Source organism: Diospyros lotus, chromosome 2, assembly GCF_014633365.1.
Source record: "Diospyros lotus cultivar Yz01 chromosome 2, ASM1463336v1, whole genome shotgun sequence".
Classification (NCBI taxonomy): Eukaryota; Viridiplantae; Streptophyta; class Magnoliopsida; order Ericales; family Ebenaceae; genus Diospyros; species Diospyros lotus.
Window position 1 is genome coordinate 7,301,413 of NC_068339.1, and position 13,011 is coordinate 7,314,423.

General features: G+C 37.8%; 2 protein-coding genes across 7 annotated transcripts in view; one reads left to right on the top strand and one right to left on the bottom strand.

Annotated features, from left to right (window-relative positions):
• Nucleotides 1-3,013: 3,013 nt before the first annotated feature.
• On the bottom strand, nt 3,014-3,987 carry LOC127794952 (uncharacterized). Its single transcript, XM_052326290.1, has one exon. The coding sequence runs from the start codon at nt 3,915-3,917 to the stop codon at nt 3,048-3,050; it is 870 nt and encodes a 289-aa protein (XP_052182250.1). The 5' UTR covers nt 3,918-3,987; the 3' UTR covers nt 3,014-3,047.
• Nucleotides 3,988-6,141: 2,154 nt separating this feature from the next.
• LOC127794943 (uncharacterized) overlaps nt 6,142-13,011 on the top strand; it is a 49,802-nt gene continuing 42,932 nt past the window's right edge. For all 6 annotated transcript variants that reach the window (XM_052326274.1, XM_052326275.1, XM_052326276.1 and 3 more), the window contains exons 1-5: nt 6,142-6,311; nt 6,507-6,680; nt 6,946-6,997; nt 7,100-7,207; nt 9,365-9,449. In XM_052326274.1, the coding sequence (XP_052182234.1) occupies nt 6,249-6,311; nt 6,507-6,680; nt 6,946-6,997; nt 7,100-7,207; nt 9,365-9,449 (482 nt within the window). In that variant the 5' untranslated portion in view covers nt 6,142-6,248. The remainder of the gene's footprint in view (nt 6,312-6,506; nt 6,681-6,945; nt 6,998-7,099; nt 7,208-9,364; nt 9,450-13,011) is intronic.

Consider the following 13,011-nt stretch of genomic DNA (forward strand, 5'->3'; position numbering starts at 1 on the left):
GTTTCCCTAATAAGTATAAACGCGACCATTTGACTCCCCCATTACCTTCCCTTTCGGTTTTTTAATTTTTTTCCTTTCTAGCAAATTTACACCCAAAACATTTGGTAAATTACACGTGTCATGTGAAAATTACAAAAAAAATATTTTTGTTATAAATTAAAATTAAATAAATATTTTAGCTTCATAATTTTCTCCCTCCCCTTTTCCTCCCTTGCTCCCTCCTCCATCCTTTCTCGCCTTACTATTATTACAATAAAATTTTTTTAAATTATGCATAATTCAATAATTATAAATATCAAAAAAAGACATGTGTTTTTTCAAATATAGAAAAAAAAAGGTTGAAAAGTCACTTACTTTCTCGCTTTTCTAATTAGTGAAATTAAGGAAATATAAATTTTTAATAACATTATATTTTCATATTAACAATATACTTAAATTTGAATAGGTTCCTCATAAAGAAAAGAGCACATAAATATCCAATAGAGCTGTCCGTTCAACTTTAGACCCCTCCCACTCTTTACATACTAAAGAATATTTGATTATAAATAAAGATTATTTATGACAATTCCAATAATACCAGAGAAGACCCCACAAAATATTAATTAAAATTATATTTTTTGACTATATATTTTACAGCCAATTAAATGGAACATAAGTTTTAAAATTTTAATTGATTAGCATATGGGTTTTAAAAATATATACTGAACACTATATAAAAATATAATATTTTTTTATAAAATTAGGACTATTTTTTCCACAAAATATATTTTTTTTGTACTTTTGAATTAAAGTTCAAGTTTATTTTTGGTTGTTAAAATCATTTCATAGTAAATATATATATTTTAAATTTAACTAGGTGTGGGCATTTTAAAATCATTTCATAATAGACATGTAGGTTTTAGATTTAGTTAATCACATTAAATTACATTGTTAAACCAAAAAAAAATGCAAAGATGACAAAAGCATGAATTGAGAATTCAATATTGATTGGTAACTAGTCAATTACATGGATAAATTGAAACAATATAACTTAGCTCTATATTTGGTGCAACTAAATGACTCTAGGAATACACAAATTAAGTCAGAAGCTTCTATATCTTTTTAATTAATCAGGTTAGTGGGTAATTGAAACTTGAAACCCTACAAAAAGAATCATGTTGCATGTTAATTAAGGCCCATTTTTTTCTAGGTCAAAACGACTCAAAAAATTAGTCGACACATAAGCTTTGATTGTTTGATGGTTTAGAGCTCTTAGATCCACAATAATAAAGAACTTGAAAATAGAAAAAAATTAACTATTTTTGTTGGGACGACTCTAAATTATTGCTAGATATGCATCTTAGGATGATCAAATAAGTAGAAAGACTACGCGATCAAGCTCTCTTTTTTTTTGATCGAAAGATATTTGTATATATAAAGATCAAATTGTATAGAATATATTGGACATACCCAGAAAAAAACAAAAAGACCAAACTAATATCCTAAAACATGATGCTCACTGGACTAAAACATGAGGATACAAAAAAAAAAAAATACATTTGTATACATGTGTTTAATCCGACAAATAGAGCAATCCACATAAGGCCTAGTGCTTTCAAAAATCATCATATCCTGCGCATTCCAGATATAATAAATATAGTAGGCAGCAACAATTATCTTCATTTTATTACACCAAGAGGACCTTTGGTCTTCCTTCTTAATCCACTTTAAAGCACTAGCAACAGTGGACATAGTCGGCCCCACGAGCGTAGCACGGATGACAGTCAGGTAGCAGATTGCAGACAAGAATGTAGGTTTGAGTCATGGCAGTCGCAGTGTAGGAGTTTCATCTCATGTGGGGTGACTCATTGTGGGTACTATGCACTATGTCTCTACTTGGTGCATCGACGTGTACCATGATTAACCCTTCCGACGTGCGCAAGATAATATGTGGGAACCTTAAGGTGAGAAAGTTCACCTTTGCAGACAATAGTGGACATAGCCCTAGAAATGCCCAATAAGGCTCTGATATGGCCCAAATCATAGCACTACAAGTGCATTGAAAGAATAAAAGCTGAACAGATTCCTCCCCCGCCCCCACATAGAGGGCACGTGCTGTCAGTATCCAAAAAATGTAGCCTGTCCTTAGTTTGAGCTCCCTTGCTTTTTCTTTGAATAGCAACAAGATACTGTTTCCCACATGGAGCTCCAACTGCAGCAGAAGTACTTCCAGCAATGACTAGAACAGCAGCTTGGCCTCGAAAAACAGTTGCAGCAACAACTTGGCCACAAAGAACAACTGCAGCCCGAACACGTCCAGAAACTACATCTTGGCCATTTACAGCAATTGCAGCTTGGCCATCTACAGCAATTGCTGCACTTACAAGAGTCGCAACTTAGACAGTTCCCGAAACTGTTGCAGCTCGTGCATTTACAGCAACTAAAACTCGGCCACGTAGTACAGCAATTGCAGGATCCTGGAGTACAACAGCCACACCTTGGCCACAAACTGTAGCAGCTCGTGCATTTACAGCAACTAAAACTCGGCCACGTAGTACAGCAATTGCAGGATCCTGATTTACAACAGCCACACCTTGGCTTGCAGCTCGTGCATTTACAGCAACTAAAACTCGGCCACGTAGTACAGCAATTGCAGGATCCTGGTGTACAACGGCCACACCTTGGCTTGCAGCTCGTGCATTTACAGCAACTAAAACTCGGCCACGTAGTACAGCAATTGCAGGATCCTGGTGTACAACGGCCACACCTTGGCTTGCAGCTCGTGCATTTACAGCAACTAAAACTCGGCCACGTAGTACAGCAATTGCAGGATCCTGGTGTACAACAGCCACACCTTGGCCACTTACAGCAGGAAGAACAACAACTGGATCCACAGCTGCAGGAACAATAGTGGCATGATGACGAGGTGTGCTTGTTTGATCTTCTGAAATAATGCACAAAACTAAGATAAATTTTTCATCCACCATATGTATTATAGGTTAATTTGGTGATCCATGTTTACAATTTCAGTTTCTGCTGATGCATATATAAAAAAAAAGAAATTAAACTCACTTGGAAACGACAGAGGATTGCCTGTTGGATGCACTCTGATACGAGTTTTGTGCCACGGATGGCTCTTGAGCTATTCTATCCTCTTTGCTTTGATCAGCAATGGAAGCTCCCAGTACTTGATCAGCATCCTCATCATCAATTTTTCTGTCTGCTCCTCCTGCTACTGATTCATTGAACTTTATTTTCGTGTTCAGGTATTTTCTGTCACATTCCCTTCCTTGTTGTATAGCTAGATTGGACGGACTGGAACTGGTCGTCTCAATTGACTTGTACGATTGTCCTACAGAGTCGCGCAATTCTCCAGATTTGTGCAAAAACTTTAGAACATTCTCCCTGGAGTAACTTGCATTGTTCCCGATCTGAATGCTGAACAGTGACTCATTAGAAGCATCGCTCCATGCAAATGATGAAGGCGATTTACTACTCTCAAAAACACAAGATGGAATTCTATTAGGATCGTAACTAGTTGCTGCAGACCTCTCCATAACTTGGACTGGAGGAGATTGTGTCAGTGGTTTTCTAAGCAGTACGGCAGGTTCATGGGTGAGATCAGAAGAAACCGGCGAAGTACCAACCGTAGAGCACCCACTATCATGCTGTTCTGATTTGGAAGAGGCCTCACTAGAAACGGAATTGTAAGAAACATCGTGAAGCGATACAGAAGCACACTCGAAAATCAAGTCTGGATCAAGTTGGATGAATTCCCCTGATGGGTAGTCTAAGGAAAAAGGGGAACCAACAGAAGAGGACATGTTGGGTGGTTGTGAAACCATGTCGTCGCTTGGCGCGGCCTTTGGATCACTTGTTATGCTTCCATTTCCCTCTGAATTGCTTCTTGAATGCTGAGCTTCTCTTCCAGAATCCATAACTCAAATAAATGAGCGAGATTTCACTTTTGTTGCGGCTCTGAACTACAAGTAGTGAAATTAAACGCCATTTTTGAGTTACTCTCTCTAGTATAATTGAAGAGAAACATTGTTGGTTATAATATTAAATAAGAAAAACCTAAATATGAAAAACCTAAAATATGCTCTGGCGCATAAGTCGAATGGTTGGACCATGATAAATTGAGATTTGTACTAAGAGGTCATGGGTTTGATTCCTTGTCCGACGCAATGAGACAAAAGCCTCCATTTGCAGTTTAGATCATTTGTCGAAATTAAGAGCACAAACAACGGGACTTGGACAGTAATCCTAAGAAAAACTTAAAATATAAATTGATAGAACATGAATGTAGCGGTAGCTAGTCCTAATTAGAAAATAATATCTAATATACCAACAACTGAAAATTAATCCCAATGCAACCAATATCCATCAATATGTTTTTCTAAATCTTTGTTACTATGTAGCATCCAGAGGGCGATTTATTCTACAGATTTGTACTTCACGTATTTATATGGCTTTAGATATGCAATTTTTGCAGTTTCTAATTGAATTGCATGAACTCTGAATTACAGTGGCAGAACCATGCATGCCCTTTAATTTGCAGTACCAATTTCCTCATTCGCCATTGGTACCGTCCCAACAACCTACATTATCACAAAACTCGGGCAAAGGAAATTCTGGAATTTATTAGTAGCTGGATTTCACCGGTTTCTTGTTTTATTATTTCTATTCCATGCATGTCTCAGAAAATGTGGTGGTTGGTAGAAACGTAAAAGAGCTAAGAGCTAGCATAATGAATGAATGTCACGGCGGAAGAAAGAAAGAAAGAAGAAAAGAACTTACCAAATCACAAGAGGACCTGAAGCGAGACAGGTGATCGGCGCATCCCCTTTTCTTCCAAGCAAGATCTAATCCCAACGAACCGAGAAGATCGGAAAACAGAACCCAACAAGAAGGAAAGAAAAACTGGATACCCAAAACTCAAGAGTGACAATGGACGGAGAAAGGTAATGAGGGTTGTTATGAATACTAGAACAAAAACCCTGGTCTTATGCACCTAAGCGAAGAACAAAGACACGGATTTGTGGAAATGAAGGGAAAGAGTGAGATAAAAAAGGCTTAGTCAAGTTGGTGTTTTCCAGCGGGAGAAGCCTATCTTACTTGCGGAAGGCCAAGCTTGATTTTCGATTTAATCCTTTGTTGACAAGATTACAACTAGCCCTTTGATTTTCTCTCTCTTTTTCGCGCCAGCCTAAGCTTAAGCCTATTTTTGCTCAAAGTCAACCCATAGACTTGGATAAACCTTTACATCATTTCCAGGCATGCGTACAGAGTTAGGCAAAAATAGCAATTATTATTGTTGTCAGTCAAATTAAGACCCTCAATTTGTTGAATTGTTAGCACAAAAAACACAACTATTACTCTTAAAAAGTTGTATTGGAAATAATCTTTCAAATACTTTTAATTAAAGTTGTAATCTAGTAATAGGTGATGGCATTATTGAGTATAAAGTTTTAAATTTGAGTTTAAGAGACTTCATCACTCTTTCACTAAATTTTATGTAAAATTAACAGGTAGCAGACTAATTTAAATTAAGTTTAATTATTTATTTGTAGATTTTTTTTATAAATTTTGATACGAACTCATATTTTAATTTATTCATATTCTAATTACGTTTTTTTTAACATAAATGTCTAAATCTCAAAAAAAAAAATAGAAAAACGAAAGTTCACATGGATACTACAAGTAAATTATACTATTAATTTTTCAATTATTTCATGATAAATTAACTATTATATTTTAATTTTTATTACTGCAATTATTTACTTTGGAATTCTCTTCAAATTTAGCATATCTTTTACTTTTTTTGTCAAATTTTATTAACCAAAAATATATTGATATAACTTTCAAAATTACTTGTCAGCTTCTGTTAATAATATTTGACAAAAATTTTAAAAGAGACTGAATTTAAATATTATTAAAAGTTTTATAATTATAATAATAAACATTAAAATATAAAAATCAATTTATTATAAAATATAAAATTTCAGAAGTAATAATGGCCTAATTTAACCGGTTACAAAATTACACATTAACTCTTGCTGACTCTTGACAAATCGCATTCAGAAAATGCCAAGTCTGCCATCTGTACTGCCCGCCTGGCCCCACCGTCACCTTCCTATCCCTCAAAGATCCATCCCTCCCCTCCTTAGTCCCGAAGAAAACCGTCTCTCTTCTCTCCCCCCCTTCCCCCTCCCCCTCTCTCAATCTTCCCTTTCCGTCTCTTCTCATCACTGCAATTCACGCCGGCCATGCAAGAAACAGAGTTGCACGACCTGTCCGACGACTCCGATTACGCCGCCTCTCAACAGCAGGTAAGCAATCGCGAATTCCACCGTCCCATATATATACACACGCACGCTTCACGCGTGTCCACATTTGCTTAGTCCAGAACGTGTTTCTTCTTGATTGATTGGAGTTCCGTAAGGATGTAAAATTAGGCTGAATTTGGTTGGTTTTGTGGGGCAAATGAGTTCAATCTTGATTTTGTTTATGATGTGTGATTTTAGGGTTCCGCGAGCTTGATGCGGAGTGACAATAGCAAACGGAGCTCCCCGGGTGAGTCGGACGGCGCCGAGGTTGTGTATTTGAAAGATAATGTGACGATTCATCCCTCTCAGTACGCGTCGGAGAGGATTAGCGGTAGATTGAAGTTGATCAAGCAAGGGTCCCCTCTTTTCATGGTAATAAAGATTTTCTATATGTTTTTGAATTTCTCACAGAGCCGAGGTGGGTTGGGAACTCTAATTCCCAAATGCATGGGGTCAGTGGTTTGGAAGCGACGCGTGAATTTGATAAACGAACCATTGATTCCATGAACAAATGGATTAGCAAGTGTTCTCAAAACTAACTGGCCTTGCTTAATAAGTTTCCAAAATCATCTGGGATTTGTGAAAACTTTAATGCTGATGCATACTATCACGGAACTCATTGTTTCTACTATTGTAGACATGGATACCTTATAAAGGGCAAAGCTCAAATCCGAGGCTGTCAGAGAGAGGTTAGCGTGAAATCGTCATTTTGAAACTTGTATTCAGGTGTGTTCTGCAGAGAAATGTAGGGCTAAAGGCTTACAGAATTTGTTGTATCTATCGGTTTGCAGACAGGAATCTTTATACCATCAGGGCAGTGCCATTTACAGATGTCCGATCAATTCGTAGGCACACTCCGGCACTAGGGTGGCAATACATAATTATTGTGCTGTCATCAGGTAAAGCAATCGTATAAATTCCCTTTATATTTTTGCTATTTGAGTTTTCTTTTGAGTCTTATGTTACTTTTTAAATTAAGTTACGAGAGCTAGATGCTTTATCTGTTGGTATAGGACTTTGTTTTCTCTGTTTCTGCGCTGCCTAGCTAACACCACTTTATAATCCTTTTCGTATAATTCATGTATAAAATATGAAAGTACTGCTAATAAAATTGAAAATTTTTCTTCATTTGACCAATTTGTTTTGTTCAACTTGCATGATCGTTTCAATGGTTAGCATGATCTCATTTGTTAATCTTCTTTTGATTTTTTACTAGGTAAAATCATAAGTTGATACTTTTCAAGCCTTTTAATTGATCTGGAACAACTTCTATAAATCCAAACCTTATATTTCTATATAAGCTCTAGAAATTTTTCTTCTGTCATTAGATTAGAACCCTATCAGGCCAAATCTCATATTTCCATAGCCAAAACCTACCACAACTCCTACTGTAGAGAACCTTTGGGATCGAGTTTGCTAGTCTTCTTTTTTCATAATTTACTTTTGATGAACTCTTTCCTCTTGATATGTTGATTGCCATATGTAGGAAACTAGGAATGTGTTGCTTTATGACTCCTGGAGAGTAGAGTGGCTGGGATCTGCATATGATTTGAAGTTGTTGGAAACTGATTTAAATTAAGTAAAATTATATGTGTGTAGCATTATTGTATTACTCAGATTATTGGTAGATATTAGGCTCCCTAAAAGACATTCTTGAAAACCTAGTAGTCTAGGAGCTCCAAGAGAAATTTATAATTAGGAAGGAACTCGAAAAGACATTCATAAAGTAAGAAGGCCAAAAGATTTTGACTTTAAGATACTAAAACATTCATAATGAAAACATTCAAAACACTAATATATATAGGGTGTCTAGATCTAAGGTTGAAAAGTGCTTGGCTTCATTGGTTAGTGAAAAATCATAAGGGAATGGGATCAAATCTGATCTGAGTTGTAACCTAGAGATAGAGTTGGTTGATCCCTTGCATAGTGGGAGGCTCCAACTATAGAAGTGCTGGTGATGCCTCTTAGCAACTCTAGTTTCAATCCTGGTCTTTCGAACAACTCTAGTTTCAATTCTGGTCTTTCGAACAACTCTAGTTTCAATTCTGGTCTTTCAAACAACTCTAGTTTTAATTCTGGTCTTTCTAACTAGTTTCAATGCTGGTTTTTTCTAACAGAAGTTTTACATGATGGTGGAGCTTTTGGATGCCTTATAATTTATCTAGGTTGGAATAATATCTTTATAGAAAAGAAAGAACTAGGTGATCAGAGGTGAAATTAAATGGGATTTGTTTTGAAAACATTTAGAAAACCAAAATTACCTTTATGTCTTACAACAATGTGAAAAAAATCCTTGCCATTACTAATCTTGTGAAGATAAAGAAAATCCTTCCAAGTTGTTCACGTATTATGCAGGGGAATTACTGGATTGCAAGGGATTTATGGAGCCTGGTTCTATGTTTATTTGGTGAATCTGGGTGTTCTTTACATCTATGACAAAGCTGTTTATGTGTTGGAGAGGTTGCCACTTGGACTTTTCATTTGGTGTAATCTGTGCAGTTGTGGTGGGGAATATAAACTGAGTTTCTCTTAATCAGATAGAGATCCAAGTGCATGCTTTAAAGAGTGAAATTTTAAGTAGTTCACATCAATAGGTCAGTGATAAGTTCAACTCCTTTTAATTCTTCTAGGAGAAAGTATGCGAACTTTATTGATTCATAAAATAGTGTAGTCAATATGTTGACTTTATTGAGTCATTACAGTTCACTATCTTTGTTTCCTATTAATTCTCCTTTGTGAAATGTGCTCTTTCATCTGTGTATTTATTGCCCCTGGTTACCTATTTTTATTGAGTGCTAGAATGCTTCTTTCATCCTTTCTCAGGTATAGTATTTTCAGGAGAATTGATTGCTATTTGCAATATATTTTTCTTCCATAATCTTGTGAGTGTTATGATAACAATTTCCACTTGGTTTATTGTGTGACTATGATATTGTTGGTTCTCTGATATTTTGAGGGATCTCCGGTGTGGCCTATATTAGTCAATGCTGTATGATTTCCCTTAAACTGTTTGTTTTGGCTTTGATGGCTTGTATTACTGCTAAAAATGTTTGCAGGGCTAGCATTTCCTCCCCTTTACTTCTACAATGGAGGAGTCAAAGAATTCCTTGCCACAATAAAGCAGCATGTTTTTCTTGTGAGGTACAGTATTCCTGATATGTACTGCTCATACATGTTGTTCAGGTGCTACATGAGAAAATTAGAATCTCTATAAAATATTTCTGGAGGAAAATTGTCTTTAAAGTTGGCTAAAATTAAGTAGTTGAAATTGTTCACAAATAAAGAAGTGAAAGTCCAGTAAATACTTGTCACGGCCCAAGCCTGACAATTGTCTTCCTTCCTATCCGATGCGAATGGGGAAGGCATTCCCAAAGGAACAGAGTGTTGAACAGAAAGCGAGAGAGAAAGAAAGAGAGAGAGAGAGGGAAGGAGAGAGAATCAGGGAGAGAATGAGAGAAGAAAATATGAGAGAGAGAATGAATTCTTCAGATATTTCTCATTAATTCATTAGGGAATCGTTTGGGATGATTTATACAATATGCCAAGGGGCAGATTCTTACAGCGTTGTGGGTGTAACTGCCTGCTGCCACCTATAACCAGATGCACATGGGTTCCCCTAGGCTAACAAACTCTAAAACAGAGAATTGAAGTTACAGCAGTAAGTAAAAAATTACAGCAGAAAATTTATGGTAATAAAAGAAATAAAGAAATTGGAAATTCTCCCTTATGGTCAAGTCCACTGCGTGAGATTTCCTCCCCTCTTAGAATTTCTTTTCCTCAAGAAATGCTGAGGAGACTGGCCGACCTAGGAAATTGCTTGAGCAAGTTTGGAAGATATTCCCAAGTGCTGTCTTCAGCTGGACAGTTTTGCCATTTGACCAGAACTTACATGACCCTTCTGTCTATTATGGCTTTCGGTTCTACTACCTTGCTGATCTCTTTAGGCAGTATAGGTAATGTGGAACTCACCCATTGTGTTCCTACAGACTTCTTCAAAAGTGAAACTTGGAATACTGGGTGGATGTGGGATTCCTCCGGGGGCTGTAGTCGGTAGGCTACTTGCCCAATCCTAGCTATTATGGGAAAAGGTCCATAATGCTTAGGACTGAGTTTGGTCACCTGACCTTGAGAAATAGACTTCAAATGAGGATACCTTAGCCTCAAATATACCTCTTCCCCCATGGCAAATTCCCTCTCACTTCTCCTGCAGTCTGTAAGCTGCTTCATCCTATTCTAAGCTGAAACTAACTCCCTTTTTAGTTGCTGTAAAACTCTCTTCCTCTGTTACAGATAATCCTCAACTGTGGCTACTGTAGAATATTTCCCCATTGCTGGCAAAGTAGGTGGCTTGTATCCAAATAAGGCCTTGAATGGGGACATTTTAAGGGATGTGTGGTGGTTGGAATTGTATCACCATTGGGCCAATGATGGCCACCTATGCCAACCTTTAGGATGCAAAAAACTCACACACCTCAAGTAAGTTTCAAAGCTTTGATTAACTTTCTCTGTTTGGCCATTAGTCTAGGGGTGGTAGGCTGTTGACATGTTTAACCTTGTTCCCAAGGCCTTCATAAGCTCTTGCCACAAAAGGCTAGTAAAAATCTTGTCATGGTATGAAATTATAGTCTTAGGGACCCCATGTATTTTCACCACTTGATCTAGGAAAACTCTAACCACATCCTAGGCTGTATAGGGGTGAGTAAGCCCTATAAAATGGGCAAATTTAGTCGGTCTATCAACAACAACCAATATGCTATCTTTTCCTTCTGACCTTGGCAGCCCCTCAATGAAATCCATGGATAAACTTTTCCATGCTTGATTAGGAATAGGTGTCACGGCCTGAACCTGACAATGCCTTCCTTTCTAATCCAATAAGAATTAGAAGGATCAAACGCTGAAACAGAGAGCAAAAATAGAGAGAAAGAGAGGAGAATGAGGAAGAACATAGAGAAGAATGAGGGAGAACAAAGAGAAAGAGAAAAGATAGAGAGATGTTGTAGAAATTTTGATATTCTCGTTAGTCCAATACATCCCAAGGATGGGAGAATATACACAAGGCGTTTGGGAGGAGAGATTCTCTTGCCAGGGTGGGCCCTACACCCTAACAAACTTGATATTCTTGTAACTTCCTTGCACATGGCAGTAACTGCCTCTACATTAGGAATTACAATAGTAAAAGTAAATAAACTAACTTCTACACTATGAATTACAATAGTAAAAGTAACAAAAATTTAAATGAGCTATAATAAGGGTCCTTCTCATGACGTTTCCCCCATCCTTAACCATTTTCTTGTCCTTAAGAAATGCTAAGGAGACTAGCAGTTCTTGGGAATTGCTTGATAAGATTTGGGAGGCACTCCCAGGTGTTGTCATTCGATGATCTGCCCTGCCACTTGACCAATACTTGAATGAGAGGAGCTTCATGCCTATACACAACCCTTCTCTCCAAAATAGCTTCCGGTTTCACTGTTTGGCTAGCCTTTTTAGGAAGGGCAGACAATGCAGAACTCATTGGTTGTGCCCCAATTGACCTCTTTAGGAGCGATACATGAAATACATGGTGAATTAGTGACGCTGCAGGTAATTGTAGGCGATATGCCACCTTCCCTACCTTAACTTCTATGGGAAATGGCCCATAATACTTTGGATTGAGCTTGGTTGCCTTTCCCTGGGTGATAGACTTCAAGTGAGGGTACCTTAGCCTCAGATACACCTCATCCCCTACTTCAAACTCCCTTTCACTCTTTCTCCAGTCAGCAAACTGCTTCATTCGATTATGAGCCGAAGCTAATTTCTGCTTCAGCTGTTGGGTCACTCTCCTCTTCTACTACAAATAATCGTATACTGAAGCCACATTGGATCCTTCCCCCACTGCAGGTAGAACAGGTGGCTTGTACCCAAACAAGGCCTCAAATGGGGTCATTTTAATTGAGGAGTGGTGGGTAGTATTGTACCACTATTGGGCTAGGGATTACCATTTGTGCCACTCCTTGGGTTGTAAGAGGCAAATGCACCTTAGGTAAGTCTCAAGGCTCTAGTTCACCCTCTCAGTTTGTCCATCCGTTTGAGGGTGATGAGCTATGGACATGCTTAGTTTTGTTCCCAGAGACCTCATCAACTCTTGCCACATCAAGCTGGTGAAATTTCTATCTCTGTTTGAAACTATGGACTTAGGAGTCCCAAGTAACTTAACCACTCGATCCAAGAAAGCCCTATCTACCTCCTGAGCTGTGTAGGGATGAGTCAACCCTATCAAAAGGGCAAACTTGGTAAGTTTGTCCACTACTACCATAATGATGTCCTTATCCTCTAACTTGGGCAATCATTCCACAAAGTCCATAGACACACTTGACCAAGCTTGTTTTGGGATAAGCAAGGGCTGAAGTAGCCCAGGGTAGGCCACCGTTTCTGATTTACATCTCTCACAGATGTCACATGCCTACACAAATCCCTTAACCTCTGATTTCATCCTCGACCAATGGAAAATCCGCTTAACTCTTAGGTTAAGTATTCCCCCCCCCCCAAAGGGAGATTCATGCAAGGCATGCAATATCTTCTTTTTGAGGTCTGCATTATCTCCAATCACTATTCTCCCTTGGTACATCAACATTCCTCCACTCAAAGTATACCCATTTGCCTCGTTGGCCCCAATAGTCAATCCTTCCAATAAGGTTCTATGCTTCTCATCCCCCTCATAACTGTT